Here is a 27,105-nt window from a genome sequence, read left to right on the forward strand (position 1 = left end):
TGGCATGATTGACAGGAATTATATAAATAAACATTATTTTTTCCCAGGTTCACTGTGATCCCACCTGGGAATCGAACCCAGGACCTGCGGTTAACGAGACCTGTGCCTGAACCACTCTTTGGTCATTTTAATCAGGGAGTGTTCATAACTACTTTGGGGGGGGGGCTGGGCAAAATGGAGGGGTCAAAAAGTTTTAGATCTCCAAATAGGGGGTCAAATAGAGGGGGGCAAAAAAAGTTTTAACAAGAAAATACAAAAAGAAGGTCGTACAAAATGTTTGCACACTACCAATAAAGGCCTTTTTTATCCTGATCATGGCCAAAAATAGTGTAAAATACAATTTTTGTGCACGCCACACACGCTCATTATCACATTAAAACCTTTACATGTATTGTACACTGTACAAAAATTAAATTTCATAATTTGAAATTAGACTTCATACAAGTCACAGCATGTGAAAAACACTTTAAACTTGGGGACTGTTCACAAACAATTGGGGGGGCTGATGCAAAAGGGGGGGTCTGAAATAATAGGCCTATAGGCCCCTATACATAAATAAATGTACAAACAAACATGAACAATAATAAAGTTTGTTGGATTGTTTTTTAATCTCTTGGAAATGGGGGGGGGGGGGGCAAAAAGTTTTGTAAGTCTAAAGAGGGGGTCACAAAAGTTTCAGGTTCTCTAGGGGGGTGGGGGATCAAAAAGTTTTGACTCCAAAAATTTCCAAGTGCCCAGTCCCCACCCACCAAAGTATTTTTGAATGAATACTCCATTATTTTATTGATTTTTCACCCGCATAAGCCGGTAAAAAATAAATAAAATAATTAAATATCCAAAGTTAAGGCCGTATAAAATTAATGTTTTGGTTCTCGTCAGAGGATTTTCATGAATTGATGAGGGAGGAGGTGTTTTTTTTTTTTTTTTTTTTTTTCCAATGTAAAATTAGCATTGTCAGTTTTTTTTTTTTTTCTCCCTGTTTTTCGGGAAACCATGAGGCCCTTTTTTTTTTTTTTTTTTTGAGATTGTGAGGGATAAACCTTTCTAATGTTCCTCTAAAAAGACTTGGAAGTGATGCTTGTTCTCTAATAAACTTATTTATATGTATGAAGATTTCATAAATCATTCCAAAGTCTTAAAAATTGAAAAATCTAAAAAAAAAAAAAATCTGACAAATCCCAGAAATTGAGGCGGGAGGGGACGAGAACCAAAATATTAATTTTACACGGCCTAATGCTAAATAGGGCATCTCTGCCCAATGTGTTTTTACTCAAAAAACATAGGCCTACTTTTAGCAGGTCAAAATATTATTAGACCATTTAGTGCAAAAGAGATTACAATACAGCTTTTTTTTTTTTTTTTTTTTGATAGCTGCTCATTCCAATAAATTATTCCCAGTTTCCCACCATAAATAGGCCTACCATAGCTTCTTATAAATAGGTTATTTTGCCCAATACGGGAGGACAAAAAAGTCATAATAAACTCAAACAGGTATAAAAAAAAGTATAGCTTTATGTCGAACTTTGCTTTGCTGACCTACAAAGACAACCAATTTGGCCGATTCCGTTTAGGTGCAAGTTGGGACATGTGTAAACAAAAAAAAAAAAAAAAAAATCAGGTTTGAAAAAAAAAATTCATTTCATAATATATATTGGAATGAAAATCAGATCTTTCTACCCCTGGGTAGTCTCGCGGCCAGACTGTATGTGGCTATCACGAACATACAGTCTGGGAAACTGAAGGATCTACGTGATTGTGATTGGACAGTCGATTCTGAGTGTCAAGTCACGCAATTGATATAACATCGTTCGCAATTGGTCAAGATACCATGACGTAATTTAACCCCGGAAGCCGTTCGTCAGCTGGCTGCAGTGTATTACAGGGATTTCCGGGAACTGTTTACGGTTATGTTTACGAGGATTTTATGTAAACAAACAAGGTGTTAAACATGAACAAAAGAAAGTATAATTAAAATGCTGTGTGGCGATCCGAGTGACACTTTATGGATACAATTTGTATGCACCGTGACCGGCGCGGCAGACAGCTGAAGCACGATCGCGACAGAGACAGGGCAGTTTTGTGCTGATCTAAGAAAGCTTAAAAGTGACGTGAGTATATTTATATTTAATTAAATAAATAGGGGGCTGGCATTTTCTTCGGAAGGGGATGGGTCTCAAATATACTTGAGGGGGGGGTCATACAATTTTTAGACCAAAAATAGGGGGTTATAATTTTTTTTAACACCCAAAATAGGGGTTTGTAGAATTATTAAGGTCAGGGCTGGCGACTAAAAATGTTCACGTTGGCGCATGCATCATTCTTTAACTTCACAATCAAAATGTGCATACAATCTATAGCTATATAATGCAAATTTTTATGCACTTCACGCGTCTTCATCACTCTTAGCCTTTGGCGCACTCCGCTTTAGTTCCGGCAATGAATGATTTGTCTTGAGTGCGTGTAGGTGGAAGGGGGTGGGGTGGGGTTGGTCATAAAAATTTTTTGACCCAAGATAAGGGGGATGTTAAAAAGTTTTGGCCGCGATAGTCACTGACATATTTGGGACCCCCCTTCTGAAGAAAATGCCAGCCCCTTTACATGAATTGAATCCTACAGTCTGAGGGCCGATGACACACATTCGATGGGTGTAAGGTGCTTGCATGGAAGGTCATTAGTTCAAATCATCCTCCACTGACCTCCAGACCCGGCGCTCCAGAAGACATGCAAATGCATTTGCATGTCTTCTGGAGCATGTCTGGAGGATGACTTGAACTGATGACCTTCCGTGCAATAATTAGGGCTGTGCAATAATTATGAGCCGGGGAGGTAAAATTTCGAGCAGTTCGCTAAAAATTGCTTGCCCCACCCTCTCTCAACCTGCCAAAAATTATTTGCCCCCCCTTGCGCATGGCCGCATGCCAAATTTTGGGATCCTAATTTACAAGATACATGTTGCGGCGCAGCAAGCAGGAATATTCTATGTATTTAAGCATTTCCGCACTGTTTTCCCAAGCCTTTTAGAGCGTTTTATTTAAAAGCGCCACATGAATGTGTGCCAAAATTCCTAGCACCCCAATTTTACCCTCCTCCAGGGCTCATAATTATTGCACAGCCCCTTATATGTACCGCAGGGTGGTGAATTGGGGGGGGGGGGCAAAGTTTTTTTGGTAGGCCAAAGGGAGGTTTGATTTTAACATAGGTGACGAAAAAATAAAACCCTGTTCTATGGGGCTGACCTACTGAGATTTTTCCAAAATTGGGAAACAATTTAAGTTTACAAATGAATGCCACTGAGCACAGAGTAAACCAAATGTTGGGAGGGTAATTTTTAAAGTTTGACTAGCTATAAAAATGTACCTACAGTCCACCTGATCTGCAACCAGTATGTGACCAGTCACAGTGTATCATTTTCAATTTACCAAAAAAATTGTTTGATTTTAAACAATAAAAATATTTTATTCTTTTTCCTTTAAAATTTACAGGTTGAGGTGGTAAGCAGAGTGGTTGACCAAGCCTGGGAAACTTACAGAAGCCACCTGGGAGTCAGCAATATGAGGTTCCACATTCTGCGTTATTAGTCCGATGTACACTGGTGTGGCTACAAGCACTCCACAAACAACTTTTAATTTAACACATTCCAATTTAGAAACTAAATTTATGCAGTGAACTGTGGCAACAAATGAATAAGGATTGATATTATGAAGCTTTGTTAGACTGGATAGACAGAAGCTGAGAATCATGTTTATTCAGTGATTCTCAAATCTCCAATGAGTGCACCACTGTGAACTCTTTAAATTACACCATAGTACCACTTCAGTGCACCTTAATAGCATGTAATTGGTACAAAATTCACAGCGAAATCATCTGGTCATTCTTACATTTGTTCACAGCTCAACTTATTGTCAGAAAAATGCAAGTATTTTCATACCCTATGAAATACTTCCACTAACTCATTGTGTGGCAATAGATGGCCTTGAGGTCTACATGAAATGTGTAATTTCCACCTCTTGATAGGAAATTTAGTTTCATCTCTTTTAAAAAGGGTCAAGGTTCACTTGTTTCATTTAGACTTTAAATGTGTTTATGTGTTTCTGGTAACATAGGTCCTGGAATTAACTCTCAGTTGGTCAGCCAAATATTTTATAGTGAATTGTGATCACATGTACATGCTGTTGAGGTCTGTCAGGAACTAGTAAGGACATTGATGAGAGATGAATGACTATAATCTGACTTATAAATGACCATGGTATATAAAAAGTACATTTTATTCAACCTCTTTTCATGGTATCTGAAGATTTACTTTTCATACACTATTGAAAGAAACTATAATTATATTTGATAACACAAGCACTGGTAATACTGTTGGTAATTACAGATGGCATTTAATAACAATCATGACTTTGTATTTCATGACTTTGTATGTGTAACAATGGAAAGAAAGAATAATAATTACAAGCATAATTATTTTAGTTTGTTTGAATTTGCTTCAGTGTTAATACCTGGGGAACCACTCAGAATAAATGTGTTGTCATCATCGAGCAACAATCTGCAGGAAAGGGTACTCTTTTCATGCATCATCGCGGTCTGCAATTTAATATACAATCCTACAAACCTATGGGACAAAAATATTTTTGCAGGCAAAAATATAAATCATGACAGATCATGGGTTTTATTTTTGCCTGCAAAAATGTTTTTGTCCCGTAGGCTGTAAATGTTTGAAACTGTGAATACAAGAAACTGCAAGTTGAAGGGGTTGGAATATGCGATAGCCCGATAGCCATGCCTACCAAATTTTCCATTGGGCTATTGGGTTTTATCTCCATGTGGCCCGTCGGGCTATTTAAAAAACATTTAATCAATTTATTTAGTTATTTATTTTTTCGGTTTTGGAGTGTCCCTGGGCCCTAGAGCTAAGGCCTTAAAAATTGTTTGATTGGCGTAACCCGAGCGACCCTAAACTTAAACACACAAAAAAAATAATAATAAAAAACCCTTTTTTTTGAAGTTCCAAGGCCTTTATCATACGCAATTTACAGCTTAAAAAGCGGGTGCAAAAACGAAGAAAAAAAAAGGAAAAAATGCTGACCGACCTACCCTAAGTTTTCAAATGTCAATCAAACAATTTTTTAGGCCTAAATGCTAGGATCATTCATGGTTGATATTTAAAAAAGAAGAAGAAAAAAATAATAGGCCCTAGTGTTTTTAATATGCAAATAGTTATATATAATGTGTTCATGTCATACTCTATTAATGATTTCAAAATGGATACAAATGCATTTTGAAATCATTAATAGAGTATCTCATGAACACACCGAATTATAGCTTTGCAAAAACACTGGGGCCTTATTTTTCTTATCTTTTGTTTTAAATGTCAATGAAGACTGATCCTAGCATTTAGCTCTAGTACAGAGACACTCCAAAACCAAAACAATAAAAACAAAAAAAAACTTAAATACAGAACTGTACTCTCTGAACTTTAATTATTGTTCCTAGTTTGGTTCCTGAACCAAACCGTTGATTTTCAAAATTAAAAAAGTAAGTGACAGATGCTTTACCACGTAACAACATACACCTTTTTAATTTCTTTGTAGCAAAATTAATTACGGTACTCAAAAATTAAATTTTCTGACTGCAGTTCTTTCAGAGGCCCTGTATTAAATCAAATTCCTGTGTCATAATCTTTGAGTGTTATACATGTGTACATTGTTTATGTAATTTTCAGAGTAATACTGGAGCCCTTTTAGTTTTGTTCTCCATGAACACAATCATTTTGTGTTCTGTGTTTCTGCACAATTCATTTTCATACAGGCCAAACAAGTGTTTTTGTCTGATTTTTCTCAATTGCTGAATGCTGTAACTTTACATCTAATTGCTATTTGAGAAGTATGTGACAAATCAGTAGGCTACATAATCCACTGAATAATCAGCAATAATAGTTCTGTTCTGTCTGTTGATTCAAAAATCAGTTGTTCAAGGTGGCCATCACAAGGTCCAATTTCCAAATCATCATGCATGCTCCTGTAAGACAATAATAACAATTAAACATAATATATTAAATGGGTCTGATAAATGTCTGCATGGAGATTTATTCACCAATAAAGTGAGTACCCAGGGAGCAAACCCCCATATTTTGATGCAAACTGACTTGGCAAGATATAAAAACGTGTCCTATATAGATGGATTCTATGGACTATAGGCTACATCACTAGGGTGGACACGTTTTGAAATCAGCTGCACAGGGGGTGTTATAGGGGGTCAAAGTTTGCCCCCCGGAAACCCATTTTTGCAGCGTAATACTTAATATAGTGCACTATAATGTGACAAAATCGCCTTTTATTTGCACAAAGATTAGTAAATTAATGATTAAAATTATGCCATACATTTGATTGGACTGGGCCACCATGTGGGGGGGGGGGGGTGGGGGGCACCCTGGATAATGGGTGGGTGGGGGTTATCAGATGAAGTAGAGCTGCGCATATATATGGCATGTGTGGTATCATATTTCGTTAAATTTTGCAATCAATACACTGATCTGATGTGCTGTTTCACATTCTTTCCATGTTGTTGGATAGATAACAAGTAGCTAGATCCTCTTCACGATTCACGTTCTTGTAGACCCACTCCTACTTTAGAATTGACACCTTTTCCTATCCTGAGTACCCTCTGCCTATAGTAACAGAGACCCGACGCCAATGACCTTACCCAACCCAGTCCTTGACCCAGCTAGCCATCATCAGTGGCGTGTCTGGGGGTGCTTTGCGGGTTGAAGCCCCCCGCACTTTGTTAAAAATCATGTAAAATCAGCCGTGTTATGGCGATTTTAGCCATTAAACCCCCCGCATAACCCTGAAAGCCCCTCTGAGCCCCCAGCAGGAACAGATCCTTGACATGCCGGTGATCATATAGCCTAATGTAGCAATGCAGCATCATATCTGCATCTCTCAGTATTGGTCACCTCTCTCTCTGACCACAAGCAAGCATGGACCCTGAGTTTGAGTCTGAGAGCTTGGGTCAATACAGAAAATCCTGCCTTGTGAAGGCCCTAAAGGAGGAGACTGGAGTGCAACCTGCTGAAGATATCTGGCGCCCCACAGATTCCATTGTTAGCACCATTCACAAGTGGTCATTTGACAGAGATGCTCCTTTTCCAGATATTGCTGGCCAATACAGATCACTAATGTCCAATCTATCCCAGCGTACAGAGAGCATACACTTCTGTTGCGACAGATTATAACAGCCTGAAGTCTGCAGAGCGTATATCAGATGGGCTGAAACAGGTGGAAAAGTGTATGAAGTGAGCAGCCAATTTTGTGCGCCTGATCCCAAAGCTTTTTCAGCGTATCTAACAACAAATCAGCATTGCGGTGTACCTCTGTGAGAAGTGGGTCAGTGATGAGATGGTCAACCCATGTCTAGGATCGATGAAGTTGTTTCTTGCAGGAGGTTTCCGTGTGGAACAAAAATGCACCCTGTTGACCAATGGAAGTGAGATTGCAGTTGAGCAGAGAAGTTGTAATTACTTCCTTACATCTTTTCTGAGTTAAGCAACTAATGTCAACTCATGAAGAAGCGGATACACGGATGTTGCTACACGCTGTCTTTGCTACTCAATTGGGAGGTGTGAAGCGGGTAGTAATCTACTCCAATGACACTGATGTTGTTGGGTTATGCATCTACTACTTATAAGACCATGCTTCAGGAAATGGGGTTCAAGTTGTGGATGAAAACTGACCAGGAGAGCTATCTCCCTATCCATGAAATAGCAGGCAAACTACAATCTCAGAAAATATTGTTCGAACACTTTAAAGGCCTTATTGGAAATAGTCCCCCTTCTACCCCCATACAATGTTGGCATACCCAATATGCTCATCTTCACATATCTTCTCCCAACATTGATTGGTGGGGAAAGGGGAGGGGCTATGCTTAAGATGAACATTGAGAGAACTCTATTATAAATCTTAGTTTCCAGTGACTCATATAGCGTGCGCGCTATACTAAGATGAACATGGGAATTACAGTGGGTGTTCGAACACATTTTTTCCGGGATTGTAGATACAGATCTGTGTAAGGCAGGGGTAGCGTTAGGTTTTCAAACAAGGGATCAAAAATTGCACATTTTTAAAACTATGGAGCCAAACAATAATAGATATAAAGGGTTAAATTGACCCTTTAGCAACCTCTAAATGGTAATTCTTTGCGCCAAAAGCTAAAAGAATGCGCCTATGACCCCATGGGCGCAAGTTAGCGCTACCCTGGTGTCAGGCCCTTCCACTGATCCACAGTATCAGTGGAGGAGAAATGACGGCCAGCTACCGTTTCTTCATAGGAAAACCTATACATGGTTAGAGAAAAGCAAGACTGTTCCAATGGATCATCTTGCTAGTTTTGCTGAGGCTGACCACCATTTGACAGATGACGTCATTGACCAGGCGCGGCAGTTGTTCATTTCAGTCTACTCTTCCAGCAATGACATCGCCCGGTGTAATAGTCTTACAAGCTCAGGGCTCACAAATTTCTGAAAAACGATACTACTACTTATAGAGATTACCACCCAACCGAGGATGCATTTCGCCTTCACCTGACACTTGCAATGCATGCATCATAGACAAAACAACATATTTCGCAAAGGAATGCGGATGTACTTTAGAGGGGGGAGATCGTAGTTCCACAAGCAATGTGAAATCCACCATGGCCACCAAATGTGTCAAAAGGAACCAACTGCTCCTGCAGGTGAGAGAAACTGCAAGTGTTCAAAAGCATCCAGACGCTGCAATATCGGCTGAATCTGCAGAGGACATCCTGACGGTAGTCGAGCAAGGCTGCCTGCAAGAAGACTTGGAATGGAACTGGCAGGTGAACTGGAGTCAAGTGATGAAGAAGAAAGTGGATCTGAAGAAGACATCCAATAGGATATTATTGTATGACTTCAACATTGCCATGATAACACAATGTAGCTAAGCTTAGTACGTTTAATGGGCTCTAAGACATAAGGTACAAAGTTGGCTTTGATGTGCATGTGAATGTACATGTAGTGTCATCCATATATTATAGATGATGGTCATATTGACAAAGGATTTACAGAAAGTAGTTCCTATAAGAATGAAACATTCCACTGAAATAGCTGGAAGTGTTAAGGCACCTTTAGCATTTTCTAGTATTCTAGATGGGGACAGTAATATACACGATGTATAGCCTCATTAACCATGTTAGCGTTTTAATCATCCGTTACTATATACCGGTTAGTATAGACCTACATGAACACCTTAAATCAAGTGTAACTCTTTGCAGGATGATAAATTGACAAAACGAACACCACTTTCTGTGTTTGAAATTAAATTTCCTTTCATTTGACACCAAACACGATATACTTTGAGCAAAAATTACTATGGACCCCCCCCCACATGTGACCCCCCTGTTGTAGGCCCCGTGCAGAAGATTTCTTTACGTGTCCACCCTAGGGGTGTTTATTTGACCCCACTGAACTGTTTGACACCCATGAGGTTTTTATATCTTCCCGATGCAGGTGGACCATCCCTGCTCCCTGGGTAGAGAGCTGAGACGTCTCATTACGTATCATTGAATCAGTGACATTATGGGGATTTAGTATTTTTTCTTTCAAATCAAAAACAAGTAAAAAGAGCCATTTTTAATGTGCTGCCATAGATTATGTTTTTCACATTTTCAAGCCTTTCTGTGATTGTTTAGCGTAATGTAGCCTCTTCCAGTTTTTTAGTTGCTTGTCTTATCTAGGCTTATTTATATTCCACCATTCTTAATTTCACCAAAATACTCTATGGTGTTTTGCTGTTGGCATGATTCTAAAGGAAAAAATGAGTTGACATTAAGAATGTTTTTACTTACAAAGTAACAGGTCACTGTCTGTCAGAAACCCAAGATTGTGTTGCATCAAGCCACCTCCATTACTGTTGTTCATCAGATGTCATCTTGGTCAACTGCAAACCAAATACACAAATTAATGATTTAATAAATAGCAGTTTTTTCTCACAAATGATGTTTTCATCATAAAATGAGTAAAAAACTTTTTAGGGTATATCCCCATTTACCAATTCCTCATGTTTGCTAAAAAATTGTGCCCTGAGCTGGCGCTCTAATTGGATATGGTATATTAACCGGCACTCAACTTGAGCTAGCTAAACCTGATTTATCTCTAGGCCTCAACCGATATGGCAGAACTGTCTACCCATTGGATATCGAAGTAAATAATACCGGCCAATATCTGATCCGATCAGATATCAGTTTAAAAAAAAAATTTAATTCAATTAAAAAAAAAAATTCCCAAAGTTTTCCAGCGACTTTGAAGAACCACTGGACCTATTCTGAGGTGCTAAGATCAGAAACAATTACAATTTTCCATGCATTTATAATAATTATGTAGGCCTAATAGATGAAGAGCTAAGAGGTAAACATTTGTTGATAGTTTGCATATAATTGGATAACAAACTGTAATGTTTTCGTAATTTTTTTCCAAATTTTTTTCTTCAAATTAACTATGCTAGCACCTCAGAATAGGTCCAGTGGTTCTTCAAAGTTGCAGAAAACTTTGCAAAAAAAAATAATTAAAATTTTTTTTGGACTGATATCCGATCCAATACCAATATCGAAAATATCTGGCCGACGTCACGGTACAATATCCGATTTAATAATACTGAGATAAAATTGTTACTAATTTTGAATTAGATTCAGAATGCCAAAATCGGGTACTTCACAAGTGAAAAAAAAATATTCCCACCATACTCCCATGGGACCAGGATTTGTACCATTCGAGAATCGAGACAGTAACGTTTGCTTACTACTTACTTGAGAACTCTAGCTTCAAATTTGCACACAATAGTTTTACATGTACAGCTTTGTACGCATTCGATGCTATCATGCTCGAGTCCATTTGCTATCATTATTTCAGTGGATCTGCCAATCAGCACTGACATGTAATATTTCTGCTGATTTTGATGCAAGTTAAAATTTGATTGAGTCATGCAACTGTGTATTTTAAGGAAATGCTGCCTATTTTTAACAGTCTAATATTTAGTTGAAGTGCAAACTGCAATTTTAGCAACATTTTTGATACAATCTCCAGCAGTGATTGGCTGTATTTACTTACAGATTCCCTAGCCATTGATTTCTAAGTACTAGATTTTGATAGCTCAGGACTCGTCTTTAAATAGTGTGAAGCTATCTGTGACAAATTGAAGCTACACTTCTCGTACAAGCGTTCATGTGTATTGTGTAATTACACACACACAATCAAACGTTTATAAATTAACACTGTTTGAAGGCCGCAGTCACCTCGCACCACATCCAGAACCCCGAAGAATCCCTAAGTATAATATGTTGTAGTAAGCCTTTGATGAGCCCGTACGTACCGTGATGTTGCAAAGTCAGAGCTAACAATGTGTTATGTACGGCACAAAGTTAATTTGTAAATTTCCACTGACTCCACATCAGCAGATCACCTCTGCAATATCAGACAAGTGTGTTCCAACAAATGACTGAGACAGACTGAGTAAATTTTGTTTACTCATGTACTCCAAACGCCATGCCATCAGACAGAATCAGTATGTAGAGTATCATGCATGCATGCAATGGCTAGTATTATAATATATTTATAATATTCCAGTGTAATAGTATACATGTGTGCCATGTACAAATGTGAAATGATGTAAACATTGTAATGTACAGATGTATCATGCAGGAATTTTAGACGGGACTATGGACCTAGCCTGCGCCTGTCGAGCTGTATCAATAAAATCAACAGAAATCAGTTCGTTAAGTACTTACTTTCTCGTCTTGAGATTTTCTTTCGTGCTCTAAATTACCAAATAGATGTTGAAAATTCGTTCAATTTTCAATCAAATCTGCTCGCGTTGACAGATCGTGCTGCGGCGAACGAAATCAATCAGCTGTTCAAAGGTCAACTCAAATTGATCAGGTCAACAGTCACTTCCGTTTCCCCGAAATATGGGGAACCAATCAGAAGAGTCGTTATATGTGCTCTTTTGCAGACTGTTTGTTAGGAGGATCGACGAGTGTCAGACCGACGCAAACTGGCTGTGTAGGAGACTAACCCCTGGGCAGTATTGAACTAACTGCGCATGTGCAAAACACATGTGTAAGATTTATTGCGAAATCGCAGGAAAACAACTTGATCAATCAATCTGGAGTAGAAATTTCGTGTTTTGGAGGCCAGTAGTGAAAAAATGCCGAAGAAAAGGGAGAAAAAAGGAAAAAATCGAGGTGCCGACGATGATGCAGATTTTGGGGTAGGAAACGAACAATTGGATGATGGGCTTGGCGCCGGCGAAATGAACAAAAAAGGTAAACAATGCATTTCATGTAATTTAAGCTTAACAAATTTAAGCTTAACCAATTAATAGTAAGCATCATTACTACATTAGCATGTATTGTAACAACGTTTGTCATGTTTGTGTGTACAACAGTTTGTCCACTCGAAGTACAATGTGACAACGCGCGCATATACAGCGCAAAAACAGTGCGCAGTGTAGTCCGAATAGTCCCAGAACAAATTATTAATTTCTGACATGATTGTGTTCTGGGTCTGAACTAGTGCCGTACTATTACGCTGCCTTTCGTATTCGCAGAGGAGGACAATTTCGACCTCCTCGTTTGTTTACAAACAGAGAGGTAGACAAAGGGCCTGTCAATTTTACTGTTCCGCTTGTCCAAATACTCAACTCAAGTATCAAAAGGATGGTCCACAATTAGACTGGCTTAATACTAGCCTGTATCACGTTTCAGGGAAAGAACGTCTAGCTGTAGTACATACCTGTTTTTAATGACGTTGCCACAACGTTTCTATTGTCAGCAATAACACCTTGCATTCATACTTTTGAGTTTGTATGGTGGACGTTCGAACACATTATAAATAAATGAAATCAGAATATCCTGAAAGGAATTTAGGTATAAACGAATTGAACGACACACATCGACACCGCCTGGCTAATAATTATTTGGTGCAGAAGCGACACTAAAATGAATACACGGGATCGATACACGTGAATTGCTATGCACGATTTTGATATCAGACGAAAATCTTCTGATACCGGGTTAGAAAATGATGAATATCTCCGTCATGATTTTTTTCTCAAGAAACCAGATTTGGTCTCATAAACTTGGAAATACGTGTTGAACAGATATGATAGTCGCTAGAATGCGCTTTGAAAATTGGCCGTGCGCTTTGAACTAAAAATTTGACCATTTTATATTGCGTTGGTCCTGAATGGACTACAGCGTGCAGCGTGTAGTACAGCTGCACTCACTGTAGGCAGTATAAAAGTCGATGACCATTGACCTCAATGGGGTATACAAGCTTAATCACGCACAACCAAGATCGATTACCCGGCTATTGTGAGTAGCCTTAGTTATGTCCCTCGACTAATTATTAGTTTAAAAGAGCTTTAAAGGTTTGAACCAAATGGCTAATCGTGGCTGTGGATTTAACCTACCATGGCGATTCCTGCCATGAAGATATAGGGTCGAAGACACTGTGCGACACTGACCTCGCAGCAGCTAATGTTTTCATGTAAACATGGCGAATGAATGACGTCAATAGCGGTCAATAGACATTTTTAGCCTACGTTTCGTATCCTACTATCGGATCGTTGAAACAAGAAAATCTCATTCCCGGCCTCATTCACGAATTCACTCACCTTCCTACACCACCAGTTGAAATAAAACTCAAAACATCCCGTGTTATTCCTCAAAACTACATGCACCTTCATTAATAAAAAATTGAAATCCTAGTAGAAATCCGTTATCGAAAATTGTTTGATATAAAACGTCAACAAAAGTAATTTTTCTGAAGAGTAGATACCACGTTGCAAAATGGCGGCTCCCAGTCGCATCCACAGTGTACTCAGGTCACGGTCTGACTACGTGACGAACACTCAGGGTCAGAGGACAGCGCAACCTGTCTGCTGCCATGCCGTAATATATGCGTGACGTGTGCACAACAACAGCCTCTTATGCAGGTAAGAGCTCACGCTGTCCTCACTTTAGCGATTAGGATCGACGAGCGTCAGGCTGACACAATCTGGTTGTATGTAGGAGACTATCATCGTGATGCCCACGTTGGAAACATTGGATTAGGGAAGAAATATTCATATCAGGACTGAAGCAATGCGGCCATTTCTATGTTTGTACCGGGCAAGTACCGGACATTTTTCAACACGGAGCTAGCGGAAATTACAACAAATTTCGGCCCAAAGGTAAGCAAAGGGTTGGGGATCGCATTTTAACTTTGACTAAACTGTTTCGGAGTTAAGGCACGCTAAAAGTAGACCATTTCGGGGGCTGTATTTGGTGTACATGTGACGTTTTGAACAGAGTAAAAAACGACCATTTATTCGCTATTGCTGATATATACTCGCCGAATCATGTAGCAATACCAAGGTATTGCTACATGAGATCAGGTATAGTCCACATGAGGTGACCCCGGAGGTGACGTCACAAGCATTTGACAACAAATCCGATTCAGAAGTCAAATTTGTAGTTTTCTGTGGTTTGTCCCTTTTCAAATCGGCCAAAATACTACCATTTCTATAACTTCTCGACATGGGGCCTCCAGCCAACAACAAAAATAAAGACTCTCCTCTACATGTACATGTATGTTCATGTGTTCAGCTTCACATAAAATGCACTTTTCACCAAGTATTTAACCTTTATTTTACCGAAATCGGCCCAGAATTTGCTCGATTCGCGGTCAAAACAAAATGTAAACAGACTGAACAGACTCTGCTACAAGTCTTCAACTAGTCGCACTGCTCCACGGTCTATTGTGGGTTGAAAAGCGGTAAGTGTAGTAGGCACTGTAGCGTCATGTAAAAGAAGTACCTGGATGGCCGGGGTCACCTATAGAGTGATTCACGCAACATGAATAGGGGATTAAAAAACTGTGAAGTACATGTAGGACCATGTGCTTCTTTTGTCCAATTTCGCATCAAGATTTTGAATAGAAACAGTTCAGACCCAGAACACGATCATGTCAGAAATTAATATTTTGTTCTGGGTCTGATTATTCTGACTAGTCTGAACTCTGAACTGTTTCCATATGAAATCTTGATGGCAAATTGGACATGGTTCTACTTGACAGCTTTTTAATCCCTATTCATGTTACGTGAATCATGCTATTGTGGACCATCCTTCTGATACTCCAGTGTTTGGACAAGCGGAACGGTCTTTTGTCTACCTCTCTGTTTGTAAGGTCGAAATTGTCATCCTCTCCGAATAGGAAAGTCAGCATAATAGTACGGCACTATGCGCAGTACTGCGTCTCTGCTGAGGTATGCATGCCTTCAAAGTCGGCACAATCATGACAATCAGTGACAGTGTAATGAATGTATGCGTCTGCGTCGGTACTTTGTACTTCAGAGCAGACTGACTGAAGCTGAGCTGTATTAACGGGTATCCTTATTCAGTGGTATTCTGCGCAAGGCCCAATACTTGTGCTGACAGCCAAGTTGGTCACTTCTCGCTCACTGTTCAAAATGTGACATGTACACCAATTACAGTCCCCGAAATGGTCTACTTTTTAGCCGACCTCAATTCCAAAACATTTAGTGATAGTTAAAAATGCAATCCCCAACCCTTTGGTTACCTTTGGACGATTTTGTAGAAGTCTCTGTGTCTGAAATTCCCCGGTACAAACATCGGTCCCGGTGATGAATACTATATCCGCATCACTGTTTAGCCAGCAGCCATTTAAACATGAATATATATTTATATGCATATCTCTGACCACTGTAAGGTCAAGCACGTCGCGTTAATTCCAACCACTCCGATCCACCGATTGTGACCACATGGTCAGTTTCATTAATATTTAATGAGCAGCTTGATACTGACGTCATTACGCATGAGTGATATGAATCTGAGGTAGTTGTAGTAAAGTCTACAAATTTCGAACGTTTGAGGACTAACGTGAGTTCCAATTATTGGAACTAGAATCTGAGGTGACCAGGAGCTACCATTTTGGTCAACTGAACTCGACTCGTATAGTGTACTTTGCATTGTTGCTGCATATAATTTTCAAAATGCTTTGAATCTTGCCTCTTAACAGTTGTTTACATGTAGATACATAGACATTAATCAAATGTTTTTTTTGTTCATTTTACATATTTTTTTTAACCATTGCAATTTATTTATTTTAACATTGTTTATAATGCTAGAATCCAAGAAGAAAGACAAGAAGCGTGGTGGCAAGGCTAAGAATCAGGTAGAAGAAGATGAGAACATGGATGATGCACCAGAAGGATTGGAAGACGAAAATAATGAGGAAATGAGTGTCAAAAGTAAGTAATTCTATTACCCTCGCATCCCATTATTCAAAATTTATATGGGTTGCAATGAATCCATATAATTTCAATTATTATTTTTGTCGAAAATTGCGCGAAAAATCAGGCTCAGGCCAAAACGTGGACAGCGTTCAAGTTTCCTGATCAGCAGTCAAGTTAGCTCAATCAATAAGGCGTTCGACTGTGGTGCGAGAGGTTGCGGGTTCGAACCCTGGCGGTGCATAGTGCGCTCACGTGGAAAAATTGAATTAGCTTGACATTCCCCTGGACAAGGAACTCGCTGCTAATTTGTCTCGTTGTAACCTGTACGAAACTCGGGGAGCTGATCCTGCGATGGTCATTTGTGGAATGCCTAGGGTGTGCGCTCTTGAAGCAGCAAAGTCCCTGATTTGTTGCTTAATGGTTTGTGGAATGATGTGGGGCCGTAGTGGTCAGCGACAACCTGTAAAGTGTGCTGAGGCTTGTGGATCAACGTCTAGGCGTTGTGCCTGTGCGTAGCGCACTATAAATCAATGCGCTTTTAAAAAAAAAATTTGCCGCAATGTAGCACCATGGAAAACCTTGGCGATCCTTAAATTAAATGCATCAGCAGCAAATTCATTTGTGTATCTAGTACAATTATTGTTTCTTTTATACCATTGTTTACTGTAATAGAGTCCAAGAAGAAAGACAAAAAGCGTGGTGGCAAGCTGAAGAATTGGTTAGATGAAGAATTGAATGATGCACCAGAAGAACCGAAAGAACCCGAAGAAGAAAATGACGAGGATATGACTGTCAAAAGTAACAGTAAGTAAACATAACACTTTGTGACTGTTGCAACAAATGCTACTCTTTCCCTTCTGCTATTTTTGGCTTTTTTGCTGCATTTGTCTCATCAACAATGAGCTTAAATATATTTTTATTCTAGCACTCAAAAATATTTTGTGTCGCAGAGTATGTGATGGGGCTGGACAGGTAATCAGAAACACTGGGTTGCAGGGTATATAAGATGGGGTTGGTCAGGTAATGGGAAACACATAAATATTTTCATCCAGCCTAATCCTGTTTGTGAATTTCAATTAACGCCACAAATACTTTATTCATGTTATTTTTAACTCCAGAGAGCAAGAAAAAAGACAAGAAAAAGAAAGGGAAAGGTCGTCGGCAAGATGATGATGATGATGAGGATGACAAAATTGCTAATAAGTTTGCTGCATTAGGACTGGATGATGAGATGGAGGAGGAGGAGGAAGAAGAAGAGCAACCGGTAGTGTCAGGAGCATCTAAAGGTCAGTATCATACATAAATACATGTTAAATCTGAGTGCTTTGAGGGAAAAGTTAATGCAAATTTTGTCACTTTTGAAAAGTTCTTTTTTTAACAATTGATTAAGTTATGAAAATCAAGTCGTATTGTACCAAATGAGGAATCAAAATACACAGAACAAAATTCTCCATGCCGTACTTTATTTTGTAATTTAGTTTTAGTGTCCTTTTGTTTTAAGTGTTCAGATACTTTTTGTGCACAGTATATATGAATTGGCTATTTTGACTCAGCAGGTGGCTTTGCGGTATTGGGTGATATGGATGATGAGGAGATGGAGCAGGAGGAGGAGGCGGCAGAAAAACAAGATGAGAGCAAAGAATCAAAAGAATCCACACAAGGTAAAGCAACAATAAACAAATCCAAATCGCTATTTTAATTTTGTTGGCATAATGGCATTGTCAAATTACAACAAGAAAGTGAGAAAACTTATCCACCCCCATCCCTCCGATTGATTGATTGACAAACCTATGTGTAATTTTTAAGACAGATTATCCTTTTGGCAATTAGGCAGTTCAACACAGTTGTGTCCTAGTTAACCTCACAACATGTTTCACATATTTAGAATATTCAGCAACAAAAATGTTGGCTTTTCCACAATGAATAAGATTCTGATGAGTTTGATTTTAAGGAAAGCATGTGGAGCAAATGGAATGTTTGCTTCCTTGCTTGCTTTTCTCTCTAACAAAATGTTAACAAAATGTTTGCCTTTCCTTTTTTTGGGTAGATGAAAAGAAAGAAGCAAAACCAGCTAAAGAAAAGAAGATGAGTAAAAAAGACCTGAAGAAACTCAAAAAGCAGGTATGTATCATTCTTTCAATTTGTAGCTGAAGTTTTATAAAAACATCAATTTAAACTTTAAGTTTCGAAAATGTACTTATCTGGTTTATTAGTCATGAGTGATGACTTGACACAGTAGCACTGGTGGTGTTTCTAGAAGATGTAGTGTTTCTAGAATTGTTTTGGATCAAAATGGTTATAAAATGTGACAAAGATTGAATGCTGTACTGTGGTTGTTTTTATGCATTCTTTGATCCATCTGGGATATCTTTGATTGTCGCAGTGGAGGAATCAATAATTTGGTTTGTTGCAGCAACATGATCTGAATATGGTTTAAAGATGTTTGGTTTGGATTATGTGAGCCAGCCAAAATATATCCATGTGGGTTAACTCATTTCATTTTTCACACAGCAATGGGACATTCAAATGCACAATTTTGGCTTTGGTATTTTTTTTTTCAATCATAATCAGAGCATGAAAATAAGACATTAAGACATTACTTATTTTCCATTTCAGGAGGAGTTTCGTAAACAAATGGAAGAAGCGGGTGATTTGTCACAGTTTTCTGTCTCGCAGCAAGAGAGCGGTGCCAAGGGGGCTGTGCTGGATAACGCTACTGACATCAAGGTACTATTTAAAGTCAGCATGACATAATATACAAATACAACATGTTCCACTTCGGAGAAGTATTCAAAACTACTGGTCCCTCGATGTTGGATGATTTGACTACTTCCCGACACGTCAGCGGAGGGAAGTAGTCAAATCATCCAACATCGAGGGACCAGTAGTTTTGAATACTTCTCCGAAGTGGAACATGTTGTATTTGTTGTACTATACCTCATAAATATTTTCACTATCACGGTAAAATCGTAAACAAAACACACTGGTACCAGTCCGAGTGCCAGCCAGTAAAATTAAGCTTAATAATAATATTTTGCTTACCTGATTTTATTGGAAGATTACTGTTGAATCAATTTACATTTAGGCCTATATTATTACAATTTTTTTTAACACTCCATAAATAACATTTTGTTTCATAAAACGTCAAATTTGTGTGTTATTATCCATCAGCAAAATAACTGCAGCCTTTTCATGATAAACGCATCTGCAGAATCGCCGTTGTGTAGCATAATGCTACGTCTGAAGGAACGGTGACATGCGGAGTCGAGATGCAGTGTGGTAGTAGGGGTGCGGAAGTTTTACTACTTCCCCGCGTGAGCGTAATTGCACAGGCGCGGGGATGTAATGTTGGATCGGCAGGTAATGCTCATGGGGTTAACATAGCAAAGTAACAAGAGATGTTGTGTTGTTTGTAGGTTGAGAAGTTCTCCATCTCAGCTGCTGGTAAGGACCTATTTGTCAATGCTTCACTTCATATAACAGCAGGCAGAAGATATGGTCTAGTAGGACCCAATGGGTATGTACTGTAGTTATATCTCAAAGCCCAAAATGAATGTACAAGAGTTCACAGCATGTATATGATTGAAAGTACAGGGTGAGTCAAACAAAGTGCAATAGAGAAAAGAATCCATTTTTATTTAAGAACCGATTTGAACCTTTTAGGTTTTAAAACATTTTATAAATGATATATCCATTAGTGACCTTGTGTGAAAAAACCAATGAATTAGCATTTACCGTTTTGTTTTTATGACACATTTTATAGCGATACCCAATTTTAATATATGTCCAAGAAACATCTAAAATTTGAATGTCAGCCCACTCTGTGTAAGGTAGATTTGGATCAACTGCTATTTTATTAACCTCATTGGCATTGAAATAAAATGGAGCACCCAAATTGTTATTTTTCTTGGTCTTGTTTATGGAAAAGAAACATTAATTGTTGTTATTTTCATTTTACCTTTATCTCTATTCTCTATCAAAAACATACACATTTGAAGGCGGATTTTTTCAAATGTCGAAATGAAATGCGCGCAAATTGAAGTGGAGTGAATTATAAAATATCCAGTAAGTTGGACATATTGGGATTTAAAAAAACTGGAGTTGAAGTCGAGTGAGGTATGAATGACTTAAAGTAATGTTAGAAAGTTTGTTTGAACAGAAAAAAAGTTAAAGTCAGTTTCAGAGCTGGTGCCTTTATCGTGCATTGTGTGCTCTCATTCAAAATACATGGTACCTCGTGGACAAATAATGAAATTGGGTATCGTAGCAAAAGGACTCATAAAAATTAAACGGTAGATGTGATTGACTTCATTTTTTCACAACGGGTGCGTATTGAGTGTGAAATTTATAGAAACTTTCAATAATTGGAAAGTTCAACGTGGTTCTTACATAAATATGGATTCTTTGCTCTATTGCACTTTTTTTGACTCACCCTGTACAAATATCAATTATTTTATACCTATAATCAAATCAAGTAAATTTTCTTCAAAATATTTCACAGAATTCATGATTTTTCGACAAAAACTATAAAAAAAAAAACAAAAAAATGAATTAACTGTTTCAGCTGAAATGGACATGCTAAGGAAAAATGAATGTGTGTTGGGGTTTTGATACATGACTTTTTAGCCTATAAATATGTTATTTTTGTATTCTATATTCAATCTAATAAGCGCCTGATCCCAAATTATCACCCCCTGAGAACTTTTTATGTATTCAAGTACTCCTTTCAGTTATTAGGTGCAGCGTTTATCCAACAGTTCTATTTATAGGTTAATGAACGCGTATTACTTGTTGGAAGAGAAATTAGACAAAAATAATGCAGCGCTGATGTTGATGCGTCTAATGCACGAGCCCGGAAAGGGGGAGTGCATTAGACGATCAACATCAGCGCAAGTGCATTATTTTGTCTAATTTCTCGAGCAAAAAGTAATACAAGTTCATTAACCTATTTCATACACGAGAAAAAAAAACCATGTGATATTTGCTGTTTTTGTAACAAAATTATCACTAAAAATATTGGAAAATAGAACCAAATGTAAATGCATCAACCCGCCCGAAAAATGAATCAAGCCTACGAGGCGCGAATGCTGCTGAAAGCACTGCGCGTAGTACGCTGGAGTGCAATTAGACACAATCAATGCATGGTTTGGATTTTTCTAACGCTTGCTCTGATTGGTTCTCGCTATCTAAGAGTGTATGAATTCTTTATATTGAATCACAGCATTATTGTTGGGCAAATATAGGCCTAGGTGTTAAAATGCATTAATCATGGTTTTGCTCATATCATCTTACATCTGAATGTATATTAAAATAAAAAAAGAGGATTAAATGAGAAGAGGACTGCATATGATTTTTGAAAAACATTTTTATTGAAATTGTGGGATAGGCTTTTACGGGTTCTCCGTCGGACAAGTTTAGAACTGTCAAGCTTTCATCAGGAGTAGCTTTGACTTCTTCAGGACAAAGTACCTAAGAATGAGACATGTAGGCCGCCCCTTGCCTACTGATGGCTCTGAAAAGAGCCGTTCAATGAAGACTGCCCTTTGTCAACAGAGAATAAGCAGATCTCGCCTATTTGCTAATTTTAAAGGTTTTGGTGGCTCTGAAAAGAGCCGTTCACTGAAGACTGCCCCTTGTCTACAGAAAACAAGCAGGGAAAATAACTTGGAATTAAATGCTGGTTACTTCCTTTGCCATTTTCTATATTCTGAGGATTTTAATAAAATAAACTGAAAAATAATTTTGCAAAATAATTTTATCCGTTGATCTCATTTACAGACATGGAAAGACCACATTACTCAATCATATAGCCAGCAGAGTGTTAGCAATTCCACCCAATATAGATGTGTTACTGTGTGAACAGGGTAAGCAAGCAGTCAGCTTTATAATGGCTTGTTTTGGAGTGAAACTGTAGTTACATAATTCATCACAAAAAACTATATGCTGTTGATAGTTTCAAGTAAAAAGATAAGGGAAAAGAGGGGGAAAATACATTGAGTGTTGTTGGGCAGGGAAAACCTCCTATGCACTTATGGCCCTTGAATATTTTAAAACAAAACTGCCAAGAGGTTACATTTAAACATGTTCAGGGGCCAATGACACATACTGTATTGCTGTAATAAACACTACCCCTCTAATAAATACCTCCTCTGATTTTTCTGTGAAAAATTGGCAAAATGCAAACATTTCCATGCCATAATGTGTGAGTAAGCTTAAAACTTTCATCAGTCATGTTTGTGACTATCACTTTTAAATTGAATGGACAAAAGCTATTATGACTCAAACTTTCATCCATTTCATTGTCTAATTATGATAGAATTTCAACAGATTCTTGCTTGATGATGCCCTTACAGGTGTAATTTTGTTGCATTTACCACGAACATGCCATTTTCCACTCTGTTTTGTGGGTGCCACAATGGTAGTAGTATAGTCGTAAATCCCTCCTTTCTACAGTAGCACCATCGGGAAATAGAAGATGATTATAAGTTTCATCTTTTTCAACCCCCTTTCCAAGGTGGTGTGATTTATTGTATATAGAGAGCTGTTAGGAAAGTGGTCATTTGTTTGAAAATTGAAAAGAAATGTAGTGGGTCCAGTTTTTTTTTTTGGGGGGGGGGGACCTAATCTGCCATTGATGTTGTACTTCCTGCGAAAATGACTGGAACCAATGACCACAGCTGTGTTTATTTGTTATTTCAGAGGTGAAGGCAGACAGTACACCTGCATTTGAGTCAGTGCTAAATTCAGATAAGAAGAGATTAGATTTACTAGCAGAGGTAGGTATCAAAACTCGACCAACAGCTGACCGCCAGTTCCCCCTGGTTCCATCCGGTAGCCATTGTTTAGAACAATAGGAAACCGGACGGAACCATCAGGCAACCACTGATTGAGTTTTGATTTCATCCCCAAGTAAGAATTACGGATTCAAATTCACCTTCAATCAATTATAGGTTAGTTTCAAGAACTTTGTTTTAATTAGTAAAATATATATTTAAGTAAACAAATGATAGGTTTGGTTAGGAACCTGAATTAAATTGCAATTTTGTTGACTTTATTGACTCCCTGACATGCCCTAACAAAGAATTGAACTGATGTCACTGTGTCATCATTGAGTAATTTACAGAGTGACCAAAAATGGCTGAAATTGACCCAAAATTTACCAAATGATATACAGTAAAATTCCGTCTACAAGCATATATATGCCTCTAAACGAGGTTTTTTTGACACAAGAGACAAGAGGCAGACACTCTCAACAAAAATGTTATTTGGAGTTTGAACAACTATATTACTGATAAAGGCGGCTGTACAAACATGTATATTTGTAAGACCAATCTATTGCAATGTTTTTGAGAAGGGTATTGGTCTTTCATATCTTTCGTTCAAAAAAAAACTCGTTTAGAGGCATATATGCTTCTAGACGGAATTCTACGGTAGTACAGCTGCTAAGCTCCCAAACAGGGAGCTATTGTGCACTTTTAAGTTAGGAGTATGAGAATTTCCACACATGAAGTAGAAGGTCCAATGTTGATTTTAAGATGTGAGCCATTTTGGATTTGACTCCTGGTGACCGCTAGAGGTCATGTACATTTACAAATGGCATGGGCACTATTAACTGTTGTGCGCTTTTTGTTTTGCTCTCGCCAATTGAGAATACTCATCCTGTACTATATATTGTGCATGATTTTATTTTGTTTGTATTTTACAGGAAAAGAAGCTTCTAGCAGAATCAGAAGCAGGTGATGACTCGAACAGTGAGAGGTTAAAACAAGTGTATGAAGAAATGGAAGCAAGGGGAGTCCACTCAGCAGAAGCAAGAGCCAGGAGAATCCTTGCTGTAAGTCTTATAGATAGATTATGGAATGGATAGTTCCAGATGACAGATGAATTGCTGCTGTTAATTGAATGACACAATGGGATGAGGGTATTAGAGGTTATATGACATACATGGGGATTATACTTTCAGGGCAAATATAAATGCTATAAGTGAGCGTGGCCTAGCGGTTAAGGCGTTGGACTGTGAATCCAAGGGTCAAGGGTTCGAATCCCAGGTCCACCTGAGCTCGGCTGGCTCTTTGTGTCCTTGAACAAGGCACTTCACTCTACTTGCTTAGTGCTTCGGAGGGCACTTTAAGCTGTCGGTCCTGTGTACATGCATATTTTCTCACATTAATGTAGTGTGCACGTTAAAAAATGTCACAGACTATTCGAAAAGAGCGGGGGATCATCCCGGTACTGTTGACTGTACTTCAAAAATACACTCATCTACTCTAGGTTCCAGAGTAAAAATAAGTACAGCTTGTCTGTACGCAATGCGATAATACTCATACATATGAGGGAGGCACTTATAAAGAAGAAGAAGTGTGATGGTGAGGGTCAAGTAAATAAAACAAAGAAAAGAAATGGATTAACAGGAAAGAGGTGGAGATCAAGATAGAGGGAGAGGTAGAGAGATAGAGACAGACAGACACCCAGACAGACAGACAGACAAAGTAAGAAATGTGAGTTACATTGAAATCGTCAAGATGAAATTGAAACAAAATTGAAATCAACAAATCATTGACAAAAATCCGTATGTATCACAAAGTTTTGAATTAAATCAAATACCGGAACTTACATTTTTGGCAACTTGCTACGTTGCGTCTAAAACCATCAGACTTCATCAGGCATCTGACTCGCTGGGCTGGTCATATGACACTTTGAGATGGCTAGCGGGTCAGTTGTCTGATTAAGTCTGATGGTTTCAGACGCAACATAGCAAGTTGCAAAAAAAAATTTTATTTCCAGTATTTGATTTAATTGAAAACTATGTGATTCTAATGACTGGATGACTTGAGAATATTCACTATTTTATCCGTGTGTATGTTGTACAGGGTCTTCAGTTCACACCACAAATGCAGAAGAAAGCAACTCAAGATTTCTCTGGAGGCTGGAGAATGAGAGTATCATTAGCAAGGTGAGTAGCACACGTACAGGAGCCCAGACAAACAAGTACATAAACCAGTGACTTTGGTTCGCGTAGTGAAGCCGACACTGCTTAGCAACGACTTTGACAAGGACGCATACCCGGACCCAAGCAAGCAGATAATGTTTGCGTCTATGGAACATGTTGCATTTGACGCGAGCGATCACGCAAACGAGCGCGTCTTTCTCTCCAGGCATGAACGCTTATTTCTCCGCGTCCGACCGCCCGACCAAAGTCATCTTGGATACGTGGCTTCGCCTACTGCTATGGTTATGGATGGGCACTCATAGGTCTAGGTGGTATGTCTATGTACAGGAGCACATACACCCCCAGTCCCCACTCACAAGCAAGGAAATATGTGCCCATACAGTGGCGAAGCGGTGGGGGGCACTGACCATGATTGGGGGCACCGACCATGATTGGGGGGGCACAAGCCGTTTTTCTGCAATTTTATAATTTTTGCAATCAGTTGGGGGCAATTTGTTCAATCAAATTGGGGGGCATGTGCTCCTATGACGTTACACCACTGTGCCCATATACCCCCCCCCACACTACACACACACCCCCCATACACCTGCTTGCATTATGCATATTATATATATCCAAGGACCTGAATAATGATGACCAAAAGTTATCGGTATATCAGTGTGTATTCATACCAAGTTCTCACACGAATGGTAATACCGTATACATTTTGCTGTAACATAAAGGAGAGGACCTGCCATTTTTGAACCGTTAAAACAAAGTAAATAATCTGAGGACCCATGTTTAGGTCCTCGGAACTCTTGAGGTCCTAACATGCCTGCCAACCGTTCCGATTTAATCGGATTTGTTCTGATTTTTGAGGTCAAAGGTCACAAAAATCGGAAAAATCCGATAGGATCATAAGGATCATTCACAGTTAATTTTAAAAAAATTGGAAAAAATTATGAACAAATTACAGTTTGTTATTTTTAATATGCAAACCATTAACTAATATTTACCTCTTCATGTAGCACATATTATAAATGCATGGAAAACCAGTGCATCTATAATATGTGATACATGAAGAGGTAAACACTACACTACGGGATTCTCATGAGAGTAGCAGCGCTGCTACTCTCGAGTACCCACGTCCGCCACCAGACCCTTGTGGCCCAGCAAGCCGGCTGCAACTCACTTAATACCTCGTGGCGTAGGTACTTTGAAGGTACTCCGAGTACCGACATTGGTACTCACCTGCCAGGTAATATGCAGCTGAGTACCGACGCCGGTACTCCAGCCGTAAACAATGACGTCACCCATGAGTTCGGGCAACCTTTTAACCTCATCGTAGAAGTAAAATTCCTTTTATATGTGGATATATGGAACTTAGTCTTTCACTATGATAATAAAGAGTTCAAACTCGGATATTTATCAGTAGCGTGATATTTAATAATTTATTGCTTTTGAATTTCAGTATTTAATACACATTAGTTTATATAGAAAAACTTATTATAATGTACAGAATTATTACAGTTATAAAAATAGATAGATTTATTTTTATTTTTCAATCAGTGAATGGGTTTTAACAACATTTTTAAATATAACATTGGAGCTGAAAAAGAACACTGAAGAAGATTCAAGGGCACAGAAACCCCGCACATAAGCTTGACCTTTGACATCCATGTGCGCTCTGACATTGTGTTTACATTTGATTTCAAGACATGGGGAGGCCGTCCGTCGGAGGAGAATGTCCCGGACGCTTTATTTTTTTTTTTTCTGCAACCATAACGGGATGCAAAATATTATCAACCCAGAACACATAGGAAAGGGTTAGGGTTGGTTAGGGCGCACGGTTCGGTTTAAGTGTTCGGT

General features: G+C 38.6%; 1 protein-coding gene and 1 long non-coding RNA gene across 2 annotated transcripts in view; both read left to right on the forward strand.

Moving 5' to 3' along the window:
- Nucleotides 1–1,894: 1,894 nt before the first annotated feature.
- Nucleotides 1,895–4,611, forward strand: LOC140136926 (uncharacterized). The gene is made up of 2 exons (XR_011856788.1): nt 1,895–2,108; nt 3,483–4,611. It is a non-coding gene; the product is annotated as an uncharacterized lncRNA (long non-coding RNA).
- Nucleotides 4,612–12,123: 7,512 nt separating this feature from the next.
- The window catches only part of LOC140136927 (ATP-binding cassette sub-family F member 1-like), a 40,388-nt gene continuing 25,406 nt past the window's right edge, over nt 12,124–27,105 (forward strand). Inside the window, 12 exon segments of the mRNA XM_072158578.1 lie at nt 12,124–12,333; nt 16,200–16,322; nt 16,980–17,111; nt 17,426–17,593; nt 17,864–17,968; nt 18,355–18,428; nt 18,924–19,034; nt 19,724–19,824; nt 22,086–22,171; nt 23,007–23,083; nt 24,013–24,141; nt 25,178–25,260. Coding sequence (XP_072014679.1) covers nt 12,216–12,333; nt 16,200–16,322; nt 16,980–17,111; nt 17,426–17,593; nt 17,864–17,968; nt 18,355–18,428; nt 18,924–19,034; nt 19,724–19,824; nt 22,086–22,171; nt 23,007–23,083; nt 24,013–24,141; nt 25,178–25,260 — 1,307 coding nt within the window. The 5' untranslated portion in view covers nt 12,124–12,215.

Source organism: Amphiura filiformis, chromosome 17 (assembly GCF_039555335.1).
Source record: "Amphiura filiformis chromosome 17, Afil_fr2py, whole genome shotgun sequence".
NCBI lineage: Eukaryota > Metazoa > Echinodermata > Ophiuroidea > Amphilepidida > Amphiuridae > Amphiura > Amphiura filiformis.